At 41.9% G+C, this 21,497-nt stretch overlaps 1 protein-coding gene across 1 annotated transcript; it reads left to right on the top strand.

The window, feature by feature from the left end:
• The first annotated feature begins 1,643 nt into the window (after positions 1-1,643).
• Positions 1,644-21,165, top strand: QPCT (glutaminyl-peptide cyclotransferase). The gene is made up of 7 exons (XM_048843639.2): positions 1,644-1,999; positions 5,545-5,691; positions 9,962-10,243; positions 14,111-14,287; positions 14,842-14,941; positions 15,658-15,774; positions 19,231-21,165. The coding sequence occupies exons 1-7, from the start codon at positions 1,829-1,831 to the stop codon at positions 19,374-19,376; spliced, it is 1,140 nt and encodes a 379-aa protein (XP_048699596.1). The 5' UTR covers positions 1,644-1,828; the 3' UTR covers positions 19,377-21,165.
• Positions 21,166-21,497: the final 332 nt, after the last annotated feature.

Here is a 21,497-nt window from a genome sequence, read left to right as displayed (position 1 = left end):
AGTCGGTAGATCAACAAGGTCCTAGTTTCCTGTTGTCCTTAGCCTCAGAGACCAGTGGGATAAATTTAAAGGTTTTGATTTCTGGGCTGGAATGTCTCCATATTTGATGCTGGAGGGCAGCAGGACAGCTTCCTATTTTTATCCTCTTCTGCTGTTTTCTGGGATCTTTCTTAGTTTGTATTGAATAGCCTTTGAGTACTGAATGAGCGAAAATGTGATGGGAGAGGCTTCAAACCAAGCCTCAGTGATGCAAGCAAAGTCAGGGGGTTAATTCAAAATTGGATCCAGGATGGTGATAGTTCAATTGTCAGTTGATCCTGCATTCATAATATTGGGAAAAATCCTAGAAAAATGTATAGCAGATACCAGTGCAATCCCCAAACTTAAACATTTTGAAAATAGAATTTGACTCATTAATCATAAAATCAGTGTCTCTGGCCACTTTTGACATAACAATTGATGTAGAACAGCATATATAATAATAAGTAACTTATTTGCACGTATATAGATATTTACATTTTCAAGACATTGTACAAACTGTGATACAGCATGGCCAGAGGGCAGCAGAAGAGTGGTTTTTTTGGAGCCTTCTTCCCTGTAGAGGGAAGAAAGTTTGCTATAAATTAATTAAAGCACTTGAAGCCAATTAAAGCATCTGAAGCCAGTAACCTGATTAAAAAAAACCCCTGCTTCAAGCAGACAAGAGGAGGAGTTGAAGCAGAGTGGATTGATGTTGGAGTAGAGAGCAGTTTGGAGGAGTTGAAGCAGAGTGGATTGGTGCTGGAGCAGAGAGCAGTTTGGAGGGAAGCAGAGGAGAGTTTGGAGAAGTGCTGTGGTGGGCTAAGACCACCAAGACCCAAGGTAAAGGGACACCTAGTTTGTGCAGAGGGAGGGCAGGAAGCCCCACAAGCTGAAGGGCAGGAGAGGGAAGTAGCCCAGGGGATGGAATCGCTAGTTCAAGTGGTTTACTGCTATCCCTACGGCCCCTGGGCTAGGACCCAGAGTAGAGGGCGGGCCCAGGTCCCTCTCTCTTTCTACTCCCCTCCTCTAGGACATGAGTGGGGCAGTTCATACCCCAGTTTGGGGTAAGAAATAGTGCCCTGAAACCCCCTGCCCCCCAACAAGAGAGAGCGTGAGACCCATCATAGTAGTGCCAGCGATTTGCCACAAAACAATCACTGAACATTGATCATCATTAACTATTTACACAATAAGGCCAAGACTTCCAGTAATAGGGGCCTGAAGCTAGGCTGGTAAGTCCTTATTAATGTACCTGAAGTACGTGGCCTGATTTTCAAAAGTGCTGACGCCAACAGGAGCTGTTTGGAACTTGGCACCTTTGAATGACACCCTGTCTGTAAAAACAAACAGCTTTTTAATCTCCACTCAGAAAGAACTTCACAAATCAGTCCACAACTCTCCTCACTTTTCCAGTGAGAAACACAAGCCCTCAGAGCCTCACTGTAACCCTGGAGGAAAACATCAGGGAGGGAACACATGGGAGAGAATGGAGAGACCATCCTGTTGTGATCACTGCCTGAGGGTTTGGGGATTAGTCACTCTCCTGATGCTGCTGACGTGGTGCTAGGGACAGGGCTCATTTCAGAAGGGAAATGAACTGGGAAAAGCTGGGTAAAAGGGTAGATGCTGCTGAATGAATCATAGATAGTCAGGCGTCTGCTCCTGCAGCAGATCATTGGGAAGCTCCCTCCTCCCCACCCCTCCTCCAGGACTGCCCCCATTCCCCCTCCTACCTCCAGATCCTTAGTCAGGCAGAGGGAGAAGGGGAGGGGTGGACTGCAGAAGAAGCTGCTCCAGCTACTGACTCATGCACAGGAAGAAGAGCAGTAGCAGCTGCAGAAGAGGGATGACAGGGGGAAGCAGGGGTAATAAGGCAGCAGCATCTTTCTGCCTGGCTGGGGTACTTTACCTGGCAACAGTCACCTTCTCTCAGCTGACAGATGGGAGGGAAGCCAGAGCAAACTGGACACAGGAGAAGGTGGGTCACAGTTGTATTTCTCAAACTGGTTCTTGTCTTCTCACCCCCACTTAAATGCAGTGTGGCTTTGGCGTATGCGTGTGTGGGGAGGGGAGATCAGCAGCTGAGCTGTTTAAACCAGGCCTGCCTCTCAGTCAGGAGGCTTCTGGAAGAGGAGTTCAGACAGACACTTTCATTTGATCCCTACTCCTTCCCTGTAAGAGAAGACATCGGCATGAATTGCATCTTTGTTGTGCAGCCTGTGGCTGTGATCAGGGTTCTGTCTTCAGTGTAAGAGCTGCTGTTGTGATAATAATACAGTGTGGGTGGATGGGCTAAGTTCTCTGAGCCACCCACAACATAGAGATCAGAGTGAATCTTAGCTTATTGTTATTTAGAGAGCACTGTCAGTGTACATAATACAGACTCAGACAGGTAAAGAGATAACATGCCCTTCATCATAATTTAATGGCTGCAGATAATTCTTTTTCTCAATGTGTTATTGTGATATGAGATTCACACTAACCTAGCATTGGCAACTCAACAAGAGAAACGTTTTGCAGAGAATTGTTGAACTTGGTGGGAAAAAAAAAAAGAAAATCTAAGACTGTTAAGACTGCAGAAAAGAAATGAGAGAGATTAAAATGATTCAGAGAGTATTATATGTTGGTCTGAGGAAAAGAAGGGCCCTATTAAAATAGTAAATTCTGTCTAGCATGGAACATATAAGTAGGGGCTATAGCAGATAATGACAACAGAACTGCTGCATCATTATTTGGAAAGAAGATATTAGCATGTTTTGTTTCATCCAGTGTTTTCATCCATTTGTGTTTCTTAAAAAAAAAAATGTAAACCAATTACAATAAGAAGATTAGAATCATAAACTTTAAGGTCAGAAGGGACCATTATGATAGTCTTGTCTGACCTCCTGCACCACGCAGGCCACAGAATCTCACCCACCCACTCCTGCAACAAACCCCTAACCCATGTCTGAGCTACTGAAATCCTCAAATCGTGGTTTAAAGACTTCGAGGTGCAGAGAATCCTCCAGCAAGTGACCCATACCCCATGCTGCAGAGGAAGACAAAACCCCCCCAGGGCCTCTGCCAGTCTGCCCTGGAGGACAATTCCTTCCCGACCCCAAATATGGCGATCAGCTAAACCCTGAGCATGTGGGCAAGACTCGCCTTTCCTGGGTGGCTGGCTGAACTCTCTGTAGTAACTCAGATCCCACCCCATCCATCACAGACCATTGGGCATATTTACCACTAATAGTCAAAGATCAATTAATTGCCACAATTAGGCTATCCCATTATACCATCCCCTCCATAAACTTATCAAGCTTAGTCTTGAAGCCAGATAGGTCTTTTGCCCCCACTGCTTCCCTGGGAAGGCTGTTCCAGAACTTCACTCCTCCGATGGTTAGAAAGCTTAGTCTAATTTCAAGTCTAAACTTCCTAACGGACAGTTTATATTCTTTTGTTCTTATATCCACATTGGTACTGAGCTTAAATAATTCCTCTCGCTCCCTGGTATTTATCCCTCTGATATATTTATAGAGAACAATCATATCTCCCCTCAGCCTTCTTTTAGTTAGATCTCAGGATTAATACTTACTGAGAGAGAATAATACAGCAGTAAAAATACAGGCAGACACTCAAAATATAACAGTTATTTGGCCTGATTATGAAACACAAACATGGTTTCTTCATGCAGAAGTTATTTGAGCCACATGAAATATAATAGATTGTAGAGCTTCAAGTTTAATTTAATCAAGTGTTCCAAGACTTTCAAATGGAAAAAATGTTCAAGACCCATTTTGAGTTGATTGTAAAGAATCTGAGCCCGAAGTTCATCTAGAATTGACTGACTTCCAGTAATCTGATGTAACATCCAGTGATGTACAGGGCTGCAGTCAGAATTTACCAGGGCCGAGACAAGATGGCAAGAGAGGTTCCCTTCTGTTCTATTTTTCATTAACTTCCCCTTTGTCATCTTCTCACATCCTCATTTTACCATTTGTTTTAATTATTTTACTTTAAAAAAAAAGTCTGTGCCCAGTAGAATTCTGTTTGGCTCATTGTTATGTATTCATATTTATCTTTCCAGATGTAACCCATAGGGGCAACACTGTAGACCACTGAGCAAATATCTAATTGAGGCTGAGTCCATGGTTACACTGGTCATTACAGAAAATGCTGAGCAGCATCAGTGCCTCTCTCCAGCTCTCTTTCTCACCACACATACTCTCCCTCTCTTTACCCCACCCACCCACTCTACTCACTCTGTCCTATCTACCAAGCCAATCCAGTTGCCACTGATTTCAGCAAAAACATCAGGCCTTCAACCCCACCCCTCATCACTGTAACCCTTCTACCAGGTGGAGTTGGCAGCAATAATAGCTGGGTTCGCTGTCTAGGGCAGTGGTTTTCAAACTGAAGTATGTGTACTCCTAGGGGTACGCAAGCTCTCATCAAGGGGTAATGGCGGACAATGCATTTTATTACACACTGTAATGGCGGACAATGCCTAGTCCTACTAAATAAAATGCAGTCTAATCATAGGTATATTATGATCCTATCTCAGATGGGGGTATGTGGTAGACTACATTATTTGGAAAGGGGTACATACTCTAAGAAGTTTGAAAACCACTGCTCTAGGAGTTTCTCTTAGCAACAGAAAATAGAACCAGCTCAACCTCCATCCAGTCATCTGGAAAAATGAAACACCGCGGCTGGGCACTTCTAAGAGGTAATACTTTCCCTCTCGCAAGCTCTGAATCTGTGGATAACAAAAGAAAACTTTTATTAAAAGGGGATCCAATGTTTGTTTGGGAAAACACCACAACCATAATTCAAAAGCATGTGACCACAGGCAAACACCCACCCCACAGTGTTTTGGGCAGTGTCCTTTGCCTCAGTTTCACACCATAAGGTGTGAAACTCCAACAAGCTGCTGCACTCCTGTTGCTCTCTCTCTCCCTCCTCTCTCGGTCACCAGTGGCTGCCATCCCCTGCTACGGCTGTCTCTCTGCTGCCGCCGTTGCTGCTGTCTTCCATTGGTATTACATCACATTCTGAGGTTCCATTCCAGCTCTCAGGGATTCCTGCAGGTAGTGGGGAACCTCACTGCTGGTGTAGTTGCTAAGTTGCCTTTAACTGTTCCCACATAAGTGCTAAGGCTCAGCCCCTAGACTTCCTCAGCAGTGAGGACAGCTCAAGGAATCACCAACTGGAAACAAGGACTCTTAATGGAGCTTAATCAGGTCTATCATTAAATGCTGGAGAGGGATAGATCAAATAGTGTCTAGGATGTTTCTCAAATGTGGCAAAATGATCTGCACCCTCTACTGCCATTTTTAGAGCCACCTTTGAGAGAAGACCCACGCTCCTAAGGGGTTGTTGTCCTTATTACTGGAGGATGCCACAGGAAATAGGATTAGCACTCAATATATTGTTAATATAGTACAATATGTTGTTTGCATTCTATATCATCACATTTGTCATATTGAAGAAAACAACACAAACTACCTAACAGATAATAGATGCCTCTTTTTCCTTCTGCAGTACTCCCACCAACCAAGTATTTTAACTTTTGCTGGTATCCGGCAAGTTGCAGCACACACAGATGTTTCTCGAATGTGGCAAAATGATCTGCACCCTATACTGATAGAGAGATACCCAGGATCACCAGGAAATTATGCTGTGCGTCAGGTGAGACTACATCCTCTGGACACACTAAGGATATCATCTGTTGTTTGTATTCTGGTAGTGCCCTCAGTGTATGAGGCTCTGGCCACCCATGTGTAGAGACACATTTGCTGCATTCAGTAAGACCACTACCATCAGAAGACTGAGAAATGTCATCCATAAAGACACAATATCAAGGCTGACAGGCCCAAAACTTAATCTACTTTAAATTCTATTCCCTAATTTTACACAGCTCCAACAAGTATTACTTATAAAAGAAAATCAATGTTAAATATATATGTAAGTGAGAGTACTCCATGTAACCTAAAATCAGCTTAGCTGGATGTCTTTGTGCTCACACAAACATGCCATTTTTGCACAGTTGCCTTTGGAACTTCACATGTTGGGCAAGTTAAATGTCTTCCCTGAAGAGGTCTTACTGGTTTTGAGGAGGAAGGGCTTACAGAGTTGCTCCAAAGATTATCTAGTGGTGGGTAGGACCATGATGCAATTTGACATCTTGCCTGCTCTGGATTACTATAGTTTATCAAGAAGCTACAGTGTTTTTAAAAGGTACATAGGACCAGGACTTCCTTTGCTTGTCTTTCCACCTATTCACTGTGCCACCCAGGGCAAGTTACTTTACTTTTCCAGTTTCAATGACCACATCTGTAATGTGGGGATATCAGTTCTTTATCTCAGAGGAGTAACATGAGGCTTAATTCATTAATGCTTTTAAAGCACTTTGGGAGCCCTGGAAGAAAGGTGCTGTAGAACTTTGAAATAGAACTGTGGGCAAAATGCAGCCCTGGTATAACTCCAGTAACTTCAGGGAGTTGCATGTATGTGCTAGAACCAGGCCTAGTCTTGGTCACTCTTCTATAACAGTCCTGGGGAACTTTAGGAAAGGAATGAAACTATAATAAAGTTATATAGAAATCACCCTAAAAACCTATGGCATTTAAAGGGACACTGCCATCAGAAATCTAATCAGTTTCCAAAAAGTGAGTTACATGCTGCTGGTGAGAGCTGCTTTCTGCATCAGCTGGGCCATGATCTGAAGATACCGTTGAAGATGACAGGAGGGTCAAAGAGAGGGACTCAGCCTTCACACACCCAGTGCCATGACTGGACAGATATTTTAATACATTAACTAGAGAGATTCAGTCTTAGCTAGGTGACATTTTGATTACAATGGCCTTACTGATAGTGAAACTACTTCTATATAAAAAGAAAAGTAGGACTTGTGGCACCTTAGAGACTAACCAATTTATTTGAGCATAAGCTTTGGTGAGCTACAGCTCACTTCATCCGATGCATGCAGTGGAAAATACAGTGGGGATATTTATATACACAGAGAACATGAAACAATGGGTGTTACCATACACAGTGTAAAGAAAGTGATCAGGTAAGGTGAGCTATTACCAGCAGGAGAGCAGGAGGAGGGAGGGAAACCTTTTGTAGTGATAATCAAGGTGGGCCATTTCCAGCAGTTGACAAGAACGTCTGAGGTACAGTGGGGGAGGGGGGCGGGGGTGGTAAACATGGGGAAATAGTTTTACTTTGTGTAATGACACATCCACTCCCAGTCTCTATTCAAGCCTAGGTTAACTGTATCCAGCTTGCAAATTAATTCCAATTCAGCAGTCTCTCGTTGGAGTCTGTTTTTGAAGGGTTTTGTTGTTGAAGAATTGCCACCTTTAGGTCTGTAATCGAGTGACCAGAGAGACTGAAGTGTTCTCCGACTGGTTTTTGAATGTTATAATTCTTGATGTCTGTGTCCATTTAGTCTTTTACGTAGAGACTGTCCAGTTTGCCCCTCTGCCATGTACATTGGCCATTGCTGGCACGTGATGGCGTATGTCACATTGGTAGATGTGCAGGTGAAACTTCAGAAACAAACTCCAACGAGAGACTGCTGAATTGGAATTAATTTGCAAACTGGATACCATTAACTTAGGCTTGAATAAAGACTGGGAGGGGATGTGTCATTACACAAAGTAAAACTATTTCCCCATGTTTCTCCCCCTCCCCGCTGTTCCTCAGACGTTCTGGTCAACTGCTGGAAATGGCCCACCTTGATTATCACTACAAAAGGTTCCCCCACCCCCGCTCTCCTGCTGGTAATAGCTCACCTTACCTGATTACTCTCGTTACAGTGTGTATGGTAACACCCATTGTTTCACGTTCTGTGTATATAAATCTCCCCACTATATTTTCCACTGAATGCATCCGATGAAGTGAGCTGTAGCTCACAAAAGCTTATGCTCAAATAAATTTGTTAGTCTCTAAGATGCTACAAATCCTCCTTTTCTTTTTGCGGATACAGACTAACACGGCTATTACTCTGAAACCTACTTTTATATAGTCCATCTTTTTAAAATCAACAAGTAGTAGTTAAACAGCACCAGGCCTAGCATGGAACCTTGACTCCCGCACCTCCTGTTAACATTTTGCCATGTTGAAAACTGACCATTTACTCCCACTCTATTTTTTGTTGCTACATTTATGTAAACAGAGTAATCTAAGCACTAATTTGTAGCTAGTTCTGCATAGATGCAGACATAAGGGGAAAGAGCACAAGGGGTCTTTTCCCCAGCCCACCTTGTACCCCTTTCAAGGACCAGCACAACCCTTGTCCTTGCTCAACACAATTGCAAGGATCAGGAGTCTTCTACTGCTGGAGCTACTGGAGACTCTACAGTGGGTGAAGAGGGTTCAAAGGTGGCATACTGACTAGCAGAGTTGAATCTGCACATGAGGGGTATACAAATGGCACCTGTAAATAATCTCTGCTCTCGGGTGACCGAGTCAACCAGAACACCTCTTGGGATTCTCACCAGTGTGGAACCACTCTGTGCCCCCAACCAGCCATGCAGGCTGTGGCTTAACAGCACCACCATAGCTCATTGTGTCCAATTAATGAACTTGCCAATCTGTAGTTGGAGTGGAAAAACGAAGCTTGTTTCAATGGCAGTGAGTGTCCATAGTATCTAGTTCTGAGGTTCCTAGGTGATTTACTGGCTGTCAGCCAAACTAAAGGAAAATATAGCAGAGCAGAGTCCGAGGCATGGTAACCACATGGCATGTTCAAGTGGGGGATCTTTGCTGCTACGGGTAACAACAATGTACGAAAATATCCTTATGACAACATAGAAACACTCTCCATTGTCAGCACGGAGAGGAGAGTTTTGTTAAAACATAATAGAGCTGCAGGGAAGCTCCATTCCATTCTGTGGAAAGGCACAAATTCCACTTTAAATTCAGTCCAGGGGCCGAGATGTACAGCTAGAACTACATACTCCTATCAATCCACTGCAGAACACCCACTGATGCCAAAGGCAGATTTGCAAACAGGACAAGGGTAAAATACTTGTTGCTGCATGAACTTTCAGAACGCTACCCAGAACAAAATGGAAACCATTCAAGGCGACACTTTTGCCATTGATTTCAGTGGGAGCAAAAATCCCATTGATCTTAATAGGAGCTGGCGCGGGCTCTTCACTGTCTGCTAGTTCCCCAGTTAGAAGCTTTTTTCCACTATGTATCTAAAGAGAGAAAAATATGTCCTTGAGAGAATACTTAAGAGACCAATAAAAATAAGTTGCCTAACACAGATGGTCTTCTCAAATAAAGATGATGCAGAACCCTCTGTACTGGATCCATTTGGGGGGGATATTTTAGAGGCAATCTTTCAAGGCAGGACGTTGCCTAATAGGAGTGGTCTATTATACAGATTCCATTGTTTTCATTTTTGCCCTCACATTGAATGATATTTTAGTTGTTCTCCAGTGTTCCATTCTTTGCTCAGTTTATAGAGAAGAGACTATTTAGTTGTTTCCTGTTGAACTCTTAAGCCTCGTTCAAGTCACTTGCTATTTGTAAGGCACATTTCTTGTAGAAAGCAAACAGTGTTATTGGTACTGCAGTAGCGCCTAGAGGCTGCCATCACTGATCATTATGCTAGGCACTTTACAAACATATACTAAAAGATAATCCCTGCCCCAAAGAGTTTACAATCTTAGCATATAACAAGACACAACAGGAGAGAGGCCAAGCAAATGGGGTGATAGTGGAGGAAGAGAATGTAGCAGTGAAACAATGATGGTGATTACCACAAGCAGAACTCAGTCCCATTAGCTGCCTAGCGATAGAAAATGCTTATTATAATTACAGTGGCCCTTACAGAAAAATTAAAGAGCTAATACTGTAAACTAGCTATTGATATAGTTTGTTTGCAAACATCTGTTAGATGCTTACCAATATTGTGATTTTTTTTTTTTTACAATTCCAGCATATCAAGCGCCGTATTCAAAGTTTGCAGGCTGGCTGGGTAGTCGAAGAAGATACGTTTCAGGGATACACGCCCTATGGATACCGAACGTTCACCAATATCATCAGCACCCTCAATCCTTCTGCCAAGCGCCATCTGGTGCTCGCTTGCCACCATGACTCAAAATACTTCGGTCCACAGTGGGATGGCAGAGTGTTTGTGGGAGCCACTGACTCAGCTGTGCCCTGCGCTATGTTATTGGAGCTAGTACGTGCCCTAGACAGCCAGCTTCAGTCAATTAAGGTACTTGTTTCTTTTTCTCTTTTGCATGCTTCCGTGATAGCTGAGCCTTATGTGGCTTCTGTATTGTTGTTATCAATGATCATGGACCTGATCCTCCTCCTACTGATGTTAATGGCACAACTCCCATTGATTTTAAAGGGGAGCAGAACTGGGACCCAGGTCTATTACTGTACAAGAGTTTAACTTCACATCATAAAAAAAAATGAGGAAGCATCGATAGATGCACAATGGTATTGGAGAGGTTTGAGCAGTTCCATAGCATGCTATGGAAATAATACATTTTTACTTAGTTGAAGACTGGAGACTTTTAAAAAGAATTCTAACCACAGGTATACGGAACCATGCTTTTAAAAAAGTAACCTAATAGTGTCAGCTTTCAGGATGTAGGATACACGAATAATCTCGGTTTCTAAGTCTGATACCATTAAATGAATGATTAAACAACACAAAGAAACACAGTAACACTTCATAATTACATGTGAAGGGTGAATAATTTAATATATCAAAGCTATCATCATAAATGCATGGATTTTAAGGCCCAAAGAGATTATGAACATCTAGTCCGATCTCTTCTGTAACACAGGCCATAGAATGCCATGTAGTAATTCCTGCACCAAGCCCAGTCTCTCAAGAAGACATTGAGAAGGGTATGGTGTATTTCTCTCTGTAACTGCCAGGCCTTTGCTTTGTGTATACCACACTTTTAAATCTCTAGGAAGTCTACTGTTTTCTGAGATAGGCAGCCATTTGGAGGGAGAGTGAGAGTTACAGCAGCCTGTTACAGAGGAAATACATACACCATCTTCTAATGGCAACTTCACTTCTGGTTTTTTTTTCTTGTTTAATCTAAGTCAATTATTCAGAATTAAGTATGGGGTGGTCTTGGATTATGGGAAGACATAATACAGGGAGTATAATATATATTAAGTTGTCTGGTCCATGTTAAGAGCGGATGTATGTTGGTACTAGGGCCAGCTGCAGTGCACAAGAAGTTTCAGTGGCCCTAAAAATCCAGGAGCTATACTACATATTTTTGAGTGCCTTATCTACTATTTCACACATGCAGATATAAAACACTCCTGTAATAGATATGCTTGGGTTTCATATGTAAAGTGGATCAGCTGATCCAATCTCAAAGTACAGATGATAGAGTTTGATTTTGTTGTGTTCTGATGTGAAGTATTTAATCTAAACGTTGTTTTTGTGGCTGCAATTGTTCCAAAAGGTTGATATTGTACCTTTTAGTGTTAGTAGCGTATTTGGGGATTTGAACATTAGGAAGTGTTCCAATATTTTTTTTATCACAAAACTATATATATATATATATATCACAAAAATATAATGTAATGTATATTACATTATTTCCCCATGGCATATATTAATGAACTGTCATTTAAAAAAATCTTGATTTTTGCATGAACTAGCACAGTTGTTTATATAAACAAATCCTAGTACCAATTTAGAGGTCTGAATCTTTAGCAAGTACTAAGTCAGTATTTAATTTCAATTTTCCATCTCATGAAGAGGGAGTATTTTAAAAGCGGGTGAAATAATTACTTTGTACAAATGATGGCCTGTGAAATCTGTTAGCAAAGTATTTTGGGATTCATCTGATGAATACATTATCTATGACCTTTTGACTCTACTTGTGGTAGCATAATAGCCTATTATGTTCTAGGCCAAATCTATTAATATACAGTGACTTTGAGTTGTGATTTCTATCTCCATGTTCTTCCAATTTATTTATATTTACATAAAGCTTAAAATACTCTTGTTCATAGATATCTTTTTACATTATTCAGACACAGAATATTTTAAGCAGAAAAAAATCATAGCCATGGATACTAATTTTCTTAAATTAGAGTTACTTTAATTCATATTCTCCTGGTATACATATGGCAGTGATTGAGCTCTGGGTCGACTAAGAGGTCTGTCTCGCAGTGGAAAGAACAAAGAGGAGTAACTGAAATCTCTACAAAATAGCAGGTGTTTCACAGCAGAGCGGATATCAATATTGCCCTGTCTACACAAGGGAAATTTTCTAAGTTTCCCACTATTGTTTACCCTGGTTCAGCTCCAGTGGTAGCAAGGTTGGGAGCCTTAGTGCATAAAGGGCACCGCCAGCTTGTTAACTCTGTTTGGAGTAGGATTAGTGGGTACAATGGTAAAACCACCAATAGCAACTCTCTAGACTAGGGGTCCCAAAGTTACTAATATGGGTGGAACAGACCTGATATTAGTGATGGTGGAAAATTTTAGGATGTGGCCCCAGGTAGACAGCACCTGTGCTGGGAACATGTGGTGGAAGAGAAGACATTCCACATGGATAGCTCCTTTGCAGCCCTAAATACAAATGTCATCCTCTCTGCAGATGGCAGTGCCTTGATTTTTGTTGGTGGCTGAAGAGGAAGGGTCTTTGAGACACTTTTTGGAGTACCTGAGGTGTCCGGGTAATCCTCAAGCCTTCACCTGGTCTAGACCGTAAATATTGGGCTGGTTCCATGGACGTCCATGGTTCTCAGTGTTGACTGAGTTAGCCCGGAGACTCGCCTTGCCTCAAGTAGCAAGTTTCACTTCATCAGTTTTGAAACTCAATATCCTACATAACTAAAATTATTTCCTGTACAAACATCACAAAATAACCATGACAATCAGCTAGTTCAAGTTTCAGCAGAGCCCACACACAGCCCTCTTCAGTGAAATATTGAGAATTTGGTTAGACACAAGTCAATATACCTGCTTGGGTATGTTGATGCCACAGTGTTCCCTTTCCATAATGTGGCAACCAGGGTCCAGACACTCCAAAGGGAGAACAGGGGGTAAAAATCCCAAAGAGTAAGCAACTGAATCAATTGGTTGTGTACAGTGTTATTGTGTATAAAAATATGCCAAGTAAGGTATTTTATGAAAGCTTGTAACATTCTGAACTTGATGGTCTTTATGTATACAGACCGCGGCTCTGAGTCAGTGTATTTGTGTACGTGTAGAGCTGTGCTCATGATTTGTGCTGCAACATTTAGCTCCACCTCACAGCAGAGTGGTGAAGCAATCAGGCATGAGGGAGACTGCATTCCCACCCAACCCTACGAGATTAGCTCCAAGCACCTAGCATTATACAATCCCAGAAAAGACAAACACTGAGCCATTCGGATTACTGGGACAGCATTAAGACATACTGTTTGAAATTTCCCCACCCTAAATAATTAAAACACCATGCCAGGATAGCAACATAGCTTTAAGGCACCCAAAGTTACAAGACAGGCAGTGACAGAACCCTTTACTGGTCTGGGTGAGCCCCAAAATGACACACATCCTGTGCTTTGATTTTAGGGTCAGATTAAGGCTGCACGTCACCCTGCAGAAAAAGAAATGTCACTATTTTAATGACTAATAGTGCTTTGTTCCTCACTGTTTTCATGAGAACCACTACACACAAACATGACAAAAACTAAAGCTCATTTTATGAGTCTGCTTGCTGAGGCAGAACTCATTAAGGATTACCACAAATGCTAATCTCAGATGATATTAAATGTTTCAACCACCTTGTTCTGTAGACCTCTCTCAAGTTATTGAATTCATCCTCATACAAGTCAGAGATGTGAAACTTCTAACCACCGACAAGAGTCCTCATAAAGGAATTGTATCAACACAGGCTGCTTTTAAGGCACATGACAGCCTTTATCGTGATACCACAGTATAGGTATGGGAGATTAAAGATGTGCGAAAGTTTGAGTAAGAGTGGTAGTCCTTTTATGTGAGTTGTTAAAAAGGAGCTACTCATAAGAAAGAGCTGCAGGATCAGACCCTATATCAATGTGTATTTCCACAGAAATTGAATATGACATTGCTTTTGACATTCTTCAACAGACCAGCTCAGCCTCCAGGCCAGATCTTTCACTTCAGTTGATTTTCTTTGATGGCGAAGAAGCCTTTGTGCGGTGGTCTCCTACAGATTCCCTCTATGGATCACGACATTTAGCTCAGAAAATGGCATCTACTCCCCATCCACCTGGTGCAACAAACACAAACCAAATACAGAGCATTGTAAGTGAAAACTCCTTTTAATTTCCAAATGAATTCCTAGTTAAATACCGTACAACAAATAAAGAACAGTGAAATCAGCCAAATTCCACCAAGGGAGAACTCCACCAGATAATAGAAGTGAGCATAGGGGGGGGGGGTTTGTGTTTGTTTTTTTTTGAGAGGCCTTACTTGCTTTCTGCTCCTCCTTCCTTTGCCACTTCAGTGGAAAAAGCAGGGACAACTGGAGGCAACTTCTTATTTTTTCTGCAGGAAAAAGTGTGAGTTGCAACTGCTCACACCAAGTCTGAATCTGGCCCATTGCATTTTGCAAATCACGCTGCTTTTTTTCCCCCTGGTTAAAGGTGCTGTTGTATATTAAACCTCACTCCTGCCTCTCATTAGCTCTCTTCTCACATAGTGAGTTGATTACTGGTTCTTTGCTCAGAATTAGTGAAGAGAGAAGTAGCGAAGTCCTACTCTGTCACTTGTACTCATATTTTCAGTATGGCACATTATTTCTTTAAAAGACTTTTTTAATGAAGCTAAAAGTTTTCATTTTTGTTTTACTCCTGTAGGATCTGTTTGTGCTACTGGATTTAATTGGTGCTTCAAACCCAACCTTTCCCAATTATTTTTCAAACACTGCCCGATGGTTTAACAGACTTCAAGCAATCGGTAAGGAGGATTATCCATCAAAGTAAGGGCTCAAGCCTGAAAGCCCTCTTCAGCAGGGTCATTCCTCCCCTGGAATTCAACAGGAATTCTTCATGCAAAAGAGTTGTAGGTTCAGACTCTAAAATTGGGGTCGCCACTTCCAACCAAAGCAAGTTATTAAAATTTTTAAGGTGCTTGTTTTTGGTAAAATTGTCCTTGCTAAACTCTGTTTGTTTTACTAACACTTATGGCGGTTTTCCAATATTTCACAATTTGTTACCTGGTTCACATAATTCCACAGTTTTATGAACTGGGAATTAATTTTCTCATTCATGAGACTAAAGAAATAAAAATAAAAATCTAACGTTTAGCAGGATCTTGAAAACTGCTATGAAAACTCTAGTAGATTTGTGACCGCTAATGAAATGGCTCAAAGGGTAGCCTAGGAGCATGGGAGCCAGGACACATGGGTTCTAAGACTGTCACTGTGGGACCTTGGGCAGGTCACTTACACCCTTTGTGCTTGTTATCCCCATTTTACATATGGGGAAACAGCCATCTCGGGATCCTCCACTGACTGCTGCCAGGGGAACACAAATAATTGTTTCCAGTTTTTTTTCCGGTGATGTGAAAAATATCCTATACTACATGAGAAAAGTTGTTCAGTTGACTATATTATTTGAAGGATATTTTACTGTCAAGTATAACTTAAACTTTGTTTCAATTGTGAATTGTAGAACGAAAGTTACATGGCTTGGGTTTGCTGAAGAATCACCCTTCTGAAAGGCAGTATTTCCGGGGTAATGCCGCTCAAGGGTTGATTGAGGATGACCATATTCCATTTTTAAGAAGAGGTACTGGAATCCATTTTAAATATTTCCTAACTAGCACATGAGTTTACTGCAGTTTTAGGGGCAGATGCTTATTTTAGGCAAGTGAGTATTGTGTACAGGCCAGCATTTGCTAACTTAGCTCCTTAAATCTGAGGCTCCTAAATACATTTTCAGAGGGGCTAAGCACCACTGACCCCAAAGAAATTTCATAGCAAAAGAACACAAATCTTCCTTTTCCAAAAGCACAGCTTCTCACTATCTGAGATCAAAGGAATCTCAGTACACACACTAGTCAGTTTGTTACAGCACCATTGAGACTAGTGAAATCTATTCTTCTTCACCTTGGCATTCACAAGTATAAAAGGGGAACTTGGCTTAGAGATTTGATTGAACTGATATTGAGAGCCTTAGACAATCCCAGGAATTTTTTCAATGGATTCTCCAGTATTTGTCCTCCCTACTTTAATTATGAGGCTTGTCCTGATCCCCAGCCTGCTTCTGTTGCCAATCTCCCATTCTTGTGTGTTCACTCTAACCAGCTGCAGGGCTTTGGCAAATGCAAAACTGGTGTTCAGTCCAGCCCAAGCTTCCCTGAAGGTCAGATCATGCACAACTGAGTAGGGCGGTGAGCACAGTATGGCGCAGCTCATAGTTGAGGAAAGCAGGGCAGGTGCCACTGAGACATAGCCTGTAAAACACCTTTTCATGTGTGAGCTATGGCAAGGATACCAAAAAGAGGCCTCAGTGAAAAGGTGGAGAAGAGCCACTATAGTCACCAGACACTACAGGTGACAAACTCCTCTAACATCATGGTTAGGAAGCAGAGAGAGGTGTATCTTAACTGTTTGCTTTTGGGAAGCTGTGCGAACAAGGGGCTGGTAGGGAACAGGATGGAGGAAAAAAAAAATTAAGTGGAGAAGGAATTTAATTGTCCCTCCCCCAAAACAGTTCCGTACCACACCCACTCCTCCAATGGCTCAGTGCCTGAGGCTTTCACCTAACCAGCATTACAGAGCCATCATGCTGGGAATGCTGGTAGCTTAGGTCTGGTCTACATTGGGGGGAGGGGGAGAAGGGGGAATTGATCTAAGTTACACAACTTCAACGTAGCTGGAGTTGACGTACTTAGATCTACTCACCGCGGTGTCTTCACTGTGGTGAGTTGAAAGCTGCTGCTCCCCCATCAACACTGCCTGCGCCTCTCGCTCCAGTGGAGTACTGGAGTCGACAGGAGAGTGCTCAGCGGTCAATTTATCATGTCTAGACTAGACACGCTAAATCGACCCCCGCTGGATCAAGCGCTGCCCGTTGATCCTGTAATGTGGATAAGACCTTAGTGTAACAAAGGGTGCTCCATTTTACAAGGCAGTAATGGGGTAAGTAAGTCACCCTAACCAATCCTCATCAGGGAACTGGAAAATTGGTATGTAGAACAGAGCACCACTAATATTACGACAGGTTTCAGAGTAACAGCCGTGTTAGTCTGTCTTCGCAAAAAGAAAAGGAGTACTTGTGGCACCTTAGAGACTAACCAATTTATTTGAGCATGAGCTTTCATGAGCTACAGCTCACTTCATCGGATGCATACCGTGGAAACTGCAGAAGACATTATATACACACAGAGACCATGAAACAATACCTCCTCCCACCCACTGTCCTGCTGGTAATAGCTTATCTAAAGTGATCATCAAGTTGGGCCATTTCCAGCACAAATCCAGGTTTTCTCACCCTCCACCCCCCCCCCCCCCCAACTCACTCTCCTGCTGGTAATAGCCCATCCAAAGTGACCACTCTCTTCACAATGTGTATGATAATCAAGGTGGGCCATTTCCAGCACAAATCCAGGTTCTCTCACTCCCTCACCCCCCTCCAAAAACCACACACACAAACTCACTCTCCTGCTGGTAATAGATTATCTAAAGTGACAGCCCCGCAACCTGAAGCAAATACTCACCAACAACCACATACCACACAACAGAACCACTAACCCAGGAACCTATCCTTGCAACAAAGCCCGTTGCCAACTGTGCCTACATATCTATTCAGGGGACACCATCACAGGGCCTAATAACATCAGCCACACTATCAGAGGCTCATTCACCTGCACATCTACCACTGTGATATATGCCATCATGTGCCAGCAATGCCCCTCTGCCATTTACATTGATCAAACTGGACAGTCTCTACATAAAAGAATAAATGGACACAAATCAGATATCAAGAATTATAACATTCATAAACCAGTCAGAGAACACTTCAATCTCTCTGGTCATGCAATCACAGACATGAAGGTCGCTATCTTACAACAAAAAACCTTCAAATCCAGACTCCAGCGAGAAACTGCTGAATTGGAATTCATTTGCAAATTGGATACTATTAATTTAGGCTTGAATAGAGACTGGGAGTGGCTAAGTCATTATGCAAGGTAGCCTATTTCCCCTTGTTTTTTCCTAAACCACCCCCCCCCCCGACGTTCTGGTTAAACTTGGATTTAAACTTGGAGAGTGGTCAGTTTGGATGAGCTATTGCCAGCAGGAGAGTGAGTTTGTGTGTGTGTGTGTGTGTGTGCGTATTTCGGGGGGGGTGAGAGAGCCTGGATTTGTGCTGGAAATGGCCCAACTTGATGATCACTTTAGATAAGCTATTACCAGCAGGACAGTGGGGTGGGAGGAGGTATTGTTTCATGGTCTCTGTGTGTATATGTCTTCTGCAGTTTCCATGGTATGCATCCGATGAAGTGAGCTGTAGCTCACGAAAGCTCATGCTCAAATAAATTGGTTAGTCTCTAAGGTGCCACAAGTACTCCTTTTCTTTTTACTAACATTACGGTACAATAGGCCCATTCAGGGTTGCCCTGGGGGAAAGCTACAGTGCTACAATGCATCCTTCTCCATAGCTCTCAGGTAAGCACAGTAGGAGCATAACTGCAAGGCTGAGAGTTGCTGTGACAGTCCAACCACAACTATTGTCACAAGTATTTTTAAAAAGAGCACTGGGAAGGAAAGACTATTTTAGGAATCAGAGGGGTAGCCATGTTAGTCTGTATCCACAAAAACAATGAGGAGTTCAGTGACACCTTACAGACTAACAGAAGATTCCCTTCTCCTCGTGTCAGTATATTTATGTCTGCATCTGTAACTTTTACTCCATACATCCGAAGAAGTGGGTTTTTTTTTACCCATGAAAGCTTATGCCCAAATAAATCTGTTAGTCTTTAAGGTGTCGCTGGACGCCTTGTTAATTTTAGGAATTGTACAGTGTAAGTGGTGAGCTTCTGTAGTCACAAGCTGGGTAAGAGGAACAGTGGAAGGAAGCTGTGGAGATACCAGTTTGTTATGGAGTCAGTGTATTGAGTAATAGTCTGACTGTAGCCCTGGATTCCAAATGGTTTAGCGGCTCCACTTGTACAGTAATGCATGCTAATTTACTCACCCAAAAGGCTTGTGTACTATCTCCAAATTCCATCCTCTCTTTCAGGAGTTCAAGTTCTTCACTTGATCCCATCTCCTTTCCCTAAGGTTTGGCACACCATGGATGACAATGAACAAAACCTCAACAAACCCACCGTTGACAACCTCAACAAAATTCTACAAGTGTTTGTGCTAGAATATCTCAATCTGTGATAGCACAGTGGCTCTGAAGCACTGCTCTGTTTTAAATACTGCTACCAGCCCCAAGCATCAAGTTCTTAATCATCTCTCACCAGGAGCTAACTGTGATGGAGAGCATTAAAGGCAAAGCATGATGTGGTGACAACTCTGGTTAGTCAGAGGTCAGCTGTCTTTAGCTGCATAGTCCAGTTAAGTCAGATAAAAATGCCTTTAAACAAGAATTGTCAGCCTGGAAAGAACCTGGTCCTCCGCATCTGACCTGAGGAGAGAGAAGGGAAACCTGAATTTTTACATGTCACTATCACTGTTTTTAGTCCAGACATTAAAACTAAACAGAATCCAAATCCTGAATTCAAATACTTCCTAGGTTAGGGTTTAGCTGCAGTTTTTATAGAGTAACTTTTAAAGTCCAAAGATGGAAATTCAGAACTCATTACCAACCATAAGTGTTCAGATTATGCCTGTTTTGAGAATGGTGTAGAGCTACCCCACCCCAGAAAGAGCTTCCAGAATTCCTGTCATGCTGAGTGAAGCACGCTTAAAACAACAGAGCTTGTGCTTAATCCCTGAGAAGCAGAGAAAGGACCATAAATATTGTCTTCTCCTGTCCTATCCTTTGTGAGGTGGTAGGTTTGTGCTCAAGGTGGGGGCATGAACTACAACTATGCCCTGCCCTTGCACAGGCTTATAAGATAAGAGTGGATATTGGGAGGGAGGGAAGAGCAGAGTTCCTGCACATACTACGTAGAGTCAACCACAGTTTGTCCCAAAATAAATAAGCCCTTGCAGAACCCACCAGGGAGGGAGGTATTGCAGCACAAAGCAAAATCAGAACTGATCACATTTTAATTAGATGCATTTTTTAAACTACAGGATTTTAAAAATATTTTTAAATACAATGCAAGATGTAGACTAGTGGCGCTAATGAAATAAGCATTACAGGAGGTGTAAGGGTCCAAAGAATGAGAGTCTAAACACCACACAATGAGGAACAAAAACATCCCAAGAGTGATAACAATTGTCAGGGCACTGGCCTGTATTTTAGATTTTATACAAATAAGCTTTTCTAAAGCTAAGACCAATATTTCCATAACTTCAAATTCCAATAGAAACTTTAAAGGCACTGAACATTTCTTTGCAGTGTTTGCAACCCAAAGTTGCAGCATTGTGCTATTATGAGAATCTGAAAATGACATTTTGATCTTTTATTTTCATTGTCCAAGTTGAGAGAAATGCAAAAGGTAAAAACAGCACAAGATGGATTTTAAATCATTTTCAATTTTAATCATTTAAGTCACTGTTTGTAACAGTGGCAAGAATTGTTTTTTTTTTAAATTAGATTTTTAAACTTTATATCCTTCTATAACCTGGATGCATTCTCTAAAACAGAGCACAATCAACTTCAAAGTTAGATAAACATATATTTAAGTAAATATACAATAAAAGTTGTCATATTAATAAATTATTTTGAGTCTTTGCTAATGTGTGTGTTTTACAGGTTTGGAGAGAACAATTTTAAGTTATAATCATTTGAGGTTTTAACATAAATGATGTTACGCGAAGACACCTATACAATGCCATTAGGCAGAGAAAAAGTATTAACAAAAAGGAAAGATACAGAAACTGCCATGAGTTTAAAGGCTTCTAAGTTATTAATTTTTAAAAAGTGGTTTTTCTGTGGTTTCATGCTCTGTAAGGCCTCTGAAAACAAAATGTATTGGCATTTGTAACATGTATGACATATGTGGAGTTAGATGCTGTTACTAAGAAACTGCCTGAAATTATAAAATTCCTACAAGTCTATTCATTGTTTTACACAAACTCACCCATAAAAATTTACTCCTGTCTGAAGTGTGACCTACAAAATCAGTATGGAGCATTTTAGGCTCCCCACTGCTCCTGAGGAAAGTGCTACACTTTTTATCCCTTTGTCGCTAGCAGACACCACCAGCTTTATGAAGTGTCTGAGGTTTCCTCTGGAAGATAAATTTGTATTCAGTTTGCTAAGGGTGACTGTATGTCCCGTTTTGGACAGGACAGTCCCTTTTTTAAGCCCCGGCCCGGCTGTCCTGACTTTTTTGGCAAAACCGGGCATTTGTCCCATTCGCTCTTGCCAACTCATCATAAGCTTGC

Source organism: Caretta caretta, chromosome 3, assembly GCF_965140235.1.
Source record: "Caretta caretta isolate rCarCar2 chromosome 3, rCarCar1.hap1, whole genome shotgun sequence".
Lineage (NCBI taxonomy): Eukaryota > Metazoa > Chordata > Testudines > Cheloniidae > Caretta > Caretta caretta.
This window is presented reverse-complemented; position numbering and strand designations above follow the sequence as displayed.